General features: G+C 40.1%; 1 protein-coding gene across 1 annotated transcript in view; it reads left to right on the top strand.

The window, feature by feature from the left end:
• The window catches only part of LOC106818065 (26S protease regulatory subunit 8), a gene marked incomplete at its 5' end in the record, with an annotated part of 28,319 nt that overhangs the window by 17,468 nt on the left and 4,539 nt on the right, over positions 1-6,312 (top strand). The window contains 4 exon segments of the mRNA XM_014822786.1: positions 1,338-1,435; positions 3,512-3,637; positions 4,516-4,677; positions 5,176-5,339. Of these exon segments, the coding sequence (XP_014678272.1) occupies positions 1,338-1,435; positions 3,512-3,637; positions 4,516-4,677; positions 5,176-5,339 (550 nt within the window).

Genomic DNA, 6,312 nt, shown 5'->3' with positions numbered 1-6,312 from the left:
AAACATTTCCACTTTTTCACAAAATGTAAGTAATTCTGTTCACTTTTATGGTAAGGTTTAAAAATTGCCCTGCATTTATATCCTATTTTACTATATCTGTTCGATGTAAACATTGACACTCGTGACTCATACATAAGCCCATAGTAAGCAATTAAAGCTAATAGGCACATTGATTATACAAAGTTGCACGCAATGCTTACAATGGTAACTGGGCGCACCTTCTGTAGTTAATAAGTACATTACCTTATAGTCAAACGCGTATTAGCTTTGTCCAATATCACTGCCTAATCACTAAGAATGTCTAATTAGACAATCCGTAAGTCTGGTAATTGCGCGCACGCTAAATGGTTGTCAAGCTAAAATAGCCTCGATTCGGTTAGGCAACGTCACATGTTGCTTACGGGTGTTGTAGCAGAGATTGTTTGTCCGGGTATGCTTATATACGACAATGAGCTAATTAGAAATCCTCCATAGCGTTGGCCCCGCCAACACGCGCCTAGCGTCCTTTATCACGAGCGGAATTCCCCGTTCATGACTAATCAGAAGCTATGTTCGATTTATACAGTTACAGGTACGTGCTACTATCGCCTAGACATTGCGTCGGCGAGCAAAATGCATGGCGTGCGTGCGTTTTGCATCGCGTGCGAAAATGTCTGTGGACTATAAATACTGTATCACACCCGTCTCGAAGTATGGACAGTTCGAAACTGTAAACAAGTCAGTCAACTGCATTTCGTTGGACTGCGGATTTTCAATTTGGCCATTTCTTAGTAACCAGCGTGGGATATTGGACAAACTAATACGCGTTTGGCCATATAATCGGTAATTACTTATTAACTTACACAACGGCTACCAGTTACTCTAGCATTCGCTTAAAATTGCATAAATCGATGGGCCTATTATGCCGTAATGTCCGGATAATATATCAATTGATTCCATTGCTTTTGGCTGATTTTACTAGTTGCAGAAACAATTTATTTGTAGGATTTGACGATAACATTTGAAGTCCCTGTTGTATTACTTTAAGCTAAAAAAAATTGCAACAAAAAATGTACAATATACACCATAGAAAATTCGTGACGTAGTCAATTTAAATACTGCTTTTTATATGCTTATTATGCTTAAGTATTGCTCATGAGTAAATATCATTGTGCATTATTGTCTTATTGTCTTGTTCTTGAGTTTTCACAGCTTAACTATGAACCTAATGTATTCACCTGTGTAGTTGTAGTTTCCAGACTACAATATCACAATGAACTGATTATTCTCCTGTCTACGATATATGTTTACTTGCGATGTGTTTAACAAAGTGAAACGCTTCTGTACATCTTTTGTAGTTCGTATGTTGAGAGAGGAATTGCAACTTTTGCAAGAACAAGGGTCATATGTTGGAGAGGTTGTGAAACCTATGGACAAGAAGAAAGTTCTGGTCAAGGTGAGGTTTATTATACCAGGCATCTTTATCAATGGTCTATATCATATATATATATGTATATAAACCCTCCGAATCAGCACCGTGCTTGCATGCAAGCACGGTGCTGATTCGGAGGGTTTTTGGCATGTTATCACATCTTTGTAGGCATATTTTGTTGAATGATACTATCATACTAGCGACAACTGCTCCAATACTCCGCATGCAACTTGGCAGGCATTGTAATGTTTTGGTCTCGCGAGCAAGAAATATTATTAATCACTTATTTCATTAGTTTGCAATGTGGCTATGGTCTAGTAAGCTGCATTCGCGTGTAGACACACTACGATTGTGTGCATACGGTCTGTGTGCATGCGCACACTACGTGTTTAGGGCATTGATCCGCTCAAATCCCTGCCGAGTCGCAGATAGAGGATTGGAGCAGTTGTCGCTAGTATCGCTTCACAAAATATGCCTACAGAGATGTGACAACATGCCTCTCAGTCAACATCATGTTTGAATACAATATACAGCAATCTGGCAGTAAATGGCTATAAATCAATTTCAGTACAAAATAGGCGAATAATAAAGCTATGAAATCAGCTCAAGAACATTTGTTTTTATTTATGCAAAAATTTGAAGTGGATAATAGGCAATAATGCCGGCAAATATGTGTTGAACATCCTTTTTAGGTTATTTACTCCTGATACATAAATATATATATATCAGGGTTCTCCAAGAGCACTTATAGCCTGGCGGCCCGCCAGGCTATCGTCGAGCCCCGCCATCCTAATATGCACCGCCACTCTAAATATCATAGCCGCCACTCTAAATATCATAGCTCCCAGACCCCCCTAGCACGCAAACCGCCTTCGGCGATTTGCAAATAGGACGTAGGACCGTAAAGGCAGCACCCGCCATGCTATAATGAAAAAGCTTGGAGAACCCTGTATATGTATACATATATATACAGGGCTACCGCTGGCATTCGCTACTTTTGCAAAATGCGATATATAAATAACACTGGCGATTTTACTACCCTAAGTGGCGAATACAATTGGCGATTGATTTAACTGCTCACAAAATTATGATTGAATGATGAAATCGTCAAATTGCAGTGTCGTGTAAGTACTAACAAATTGCATAACCTAGTCATTTGGTGCAACGATGCAACAGCCTAGTTTTATGTAGACACTACATTATTTAATTTTTACTTGATTTACTGTATTAAAAAGGTTTTCACACACCATTTCCCATACCCATCACATGTTTATGCATTGCTTAGCACATGCGATAAAGTTAACAGTGGCTATAGTTTTTCGTTGGTGGCTAAAAAATAACTTTGGTGGCTCAACTCTTGGCTCAAACGTTAAAACATCCAGAGGGAGCCCTGTATATATAGCTATTATATGCTTACAATGTATTATATGTAGCCTGTCAGATCAAAACATGCCGTAGGACTTCAGTGTTCATTCTGAGTTATAGGTGATTTTTCACCTAAAAGTACTAAAAAGCCGATTTTTTTTGGGGCCATAAATACCTTCAATAAAACTGGGCAAAAGTGTGTTTTTATGTGTTTATTTGCGTGTCCAGATAGTTAATGTTTTAATTACCCTAATTAATTACCTGAATTACTTACCTTAACTGTAAGCTACCATTTTCGTACTTAATACAGTGGATGATTATTATGTCTGGTACGTGCATGCAAAAATTCATGTGTCTAGCTCAATGGGAAGATATTTTTTCAGATTTTTGTCCAAATGAAGGCCAAATGAAAACAAACTTTAACTTTATGACCTAACTACTCTGAACTTTGTTTTCCAAAATCGGCCCGATTCCAACTACTCAAATGCTCATAACTTCCGAACCATGTGACCTAGGAAGAAGATCTTGGTGTCAAAATAACCAGAATTGGATGGTCTTTTTGATAAAACTACTAACTCATAATGTCCGAATTGAGTCCTACGGCATGTTTTGATCTGACAGGCTACATATAGTTATTGAGATGTATTAGTGTAAGTGTAAGAATTTATTTACCGTATTAGTGTAGCTCAGTATGCTGATGCATGTTGAAGTCTTTATTTTCAATTGTATTAACAGGTTCATCCAGAGGGCAAATTCGTCGTCGACATTGACAAGTCGATAGAGATGACTGACGTAACTCCGAACTGCAGGGTTGCACTTCGTAATGACAGTTACACACTACACAAGATCTTGCCTAACAAGGTGTGTGATAAACGGGCATCCTATGTGTGCTCAATGGCCATTCATGAATAAATTCAATTCACAAGACATCTTGCTTCACTGCGCCTGTGGTAGTATGAATATTGCCAGTGGTTATTACCACTTGATAATAAAATTATTATCGAGTCATTGACTCAGAACTACCGAAATAGTTAATGGGGCGAAAGGCAATAGACGGCTTGCTGGGCTGTTACTCAGCTTATTCGTGTCATCTTGGCTTTCGTTTCTTCCAGAGCCATCAACAACGTTCTCAACAATAATGTGTCTGCACTCTGTTCTGTTTACCTTGCCCGCTACTCCCATTCCGATCAATTGGCAGGCGCCAATTGCCTTGTCCCTAAAATAGGGACAGTGATTTTCCGCAATCGCGGAAAACGGACGGAAACGGCCATTGGAAATGGAAAAGATGTTTTCAAACGGAAAAATATGGAAAACGTAATTTGAACATATTACTACATGAAAATTTTCAATAAAATCACAAAAAAACTTTCAACAATAGCATTGGTAATGATATGGTTTACATTCAGACAAGTTTCAGAGCGAAATGACTTACAATTACGACTTGGTAGCCCTGTGTTTCGGTGCCAACCCAACTGTCAGTCAGTGGCCTTACCCTACAGGTTCTTTCAAAGGTTGTACCAAATACCTTTTTTTTCATGCAAATATATGTACATGGAATTTTGCATTTTTGGTGTGTACAATCTCTGTGGCAAAACGGAATTTCCATTTTTGCTTTACTTTGAAACGCAATTCATGATTTTCCCAAACGGAAAAGGCAATTTTTTGAAACGGAAAATCACTGTCCCTACTAAAAGAAAGCGAAAGATCTCGTCCACGTAACCCATCATCTCATTTCGCAGGTGGACCCGCTCGTGAGTCTGATGATGGTGGAGAAAGTACCTGACTCGACCTACGAGATGGTGGGCGGCCTCGACAAGCAGATCAAGGAGATAAAGGAGGTCATAGAGCTGCCAGTAAAGCATCCCGAGCTTTTCGAAGCTCTGGGCATTGCACAGCCCAAGGTCGGTCGATGTGTCTCTATCTGCTGCTGACAAACAGTGGGTGGGGGGGGGGTTCCCTTCAGCAGCTACGCTTATGTCCCTCTCTGTTATTTCTTTGTTTAAATCACGTTAGTTCGTGACCCGCTAAGAAGTGCTTGCCTGTCGATTAGACAACTGTCCTGTGTCTCTCTGACGTGCGCTCACTCTAGGATAACCTATTTCAGTGGATAGGCAATCAATGCTGTGATTCATTGTGCGGCACTGTGCACACTGTTGCCACTATGGGTAGGGTATAATATCACGGGATGGGTATATATATCTACGTTGCTGAATGTGTTGGTGTATTCCGTGGTGGATATGGGTAGCTGAGTGTATCTGCTCAGAAGCAGGCTGTGTTAGTGCACACTGTTGTCATTGCAGGTTGCTAGAACTTTTGTGTGTCTGTCTGCCATAGTGGACGGCATGGTTGTGGATCTTTTGAGTATTCACGCTTTATAATGGATTTCTCCGATGTTGCAGGGTGTGCTGCTGTACGGACCTCCAGGGACAGGCAAGACACTGCTGGCCCGTGCCGTGGCACACCACACAGAGTGCACATTCATACGTGTGTCGGGCTCAGAGCTTGTGCAAAAGTTCATTGGAGAGGGATCGCGCATGGTGCGGGAGCTCTTCGTCATGGCAAGGTATCGTCATGGCACCCTAACCCTACCTACACTGTCTACTGGTAATGCTGCTGCTGCTGCTGCTACAGCTACAGCTGCTGCTACTGCTGCTACAGCTGCTACTGCTACTACAGCTACAGCTACTACAGCTCCAGCTACTACAACTACAGCTGCTACAGCTACAGCTGCTACTACTGCTGCTACTGCTGCTACTGCTACTGTTTCACTGTGAACTGGAAAAAAACAGATAAAACATTGACTAAAAACACATAAATGGTACAAACGCATAGAGAGCCACGGACTATTGCGGACTAAATTATCGTCTTTTGCAAAATACATGAACTTCCATGGCATGAAATTAAGATTTTTTTTTTGCACTGGCACAGAGGGCTGGTAACAGCAGTTTTTTTTACCAGCCCTCACCACAATATACCAGCCTTTATATAGGTGTACCAGAATATAATGAGGAAACTGCATTTGATCTCTGGTAGAAAGATACTGCTAGGGGTGAAAGGTTTTCCAAGCATTACAAAAAGCTGCGAATGGCCCAGTACCACCATGAGGATCATGATCCCGTATCAGTTGATGAAGAATTAGATTCAGAATCTCATTCTGATAACGATATTGAATAATCTCAAGAAATCGAGTAGAACCTTCTGAATTATGTCCAGAATAAAGGAAGATTAATCAAGATTAAAATCAGTCGTAAATCAAAATTCTATCTGCAACTACTATTCCTTGGGATTCTTTAAATGAGAAATGTAAATTTAATTTGAAAGAATTTAATTTAAGGCTTATAAGCATTTTTTATTTATTACCATTCCAATTCTTATTTTAGGTCCCTTCTGGTTCAAACAGCAAACAAAATTTGTGAGGGCTGGTAAATTTTGGTGAGGGATGGTAAAAATCTGCTGTTACCAGTTTTCTGGGCTGGTGCAAAAAATCTGAATTTTGTGCCCTGTATATATGTATATATATATATATATACTAGCTG

The sequence above is a fragment of the Priapulus caudatus genome, unplaced genomic scaffold (genome assembly GCF_000485595.1).
Source record: "Priapulus caudatus unplaced genomic scaffold, Priapulus_caudatus-5.0.1 Scaffold2005, whole genome shotgun sequence".
NCBI lineage: Eukaryota > Metazoa > Priapulida > Priapulimorpha > Priapulimorphida > Priapulidae > Priapulus > Priapulus caudatus.
Note: the sequence above shows the minus strand (reverse complement) of the source record. Positions and strands in the feature narration are given on the sequence as shown.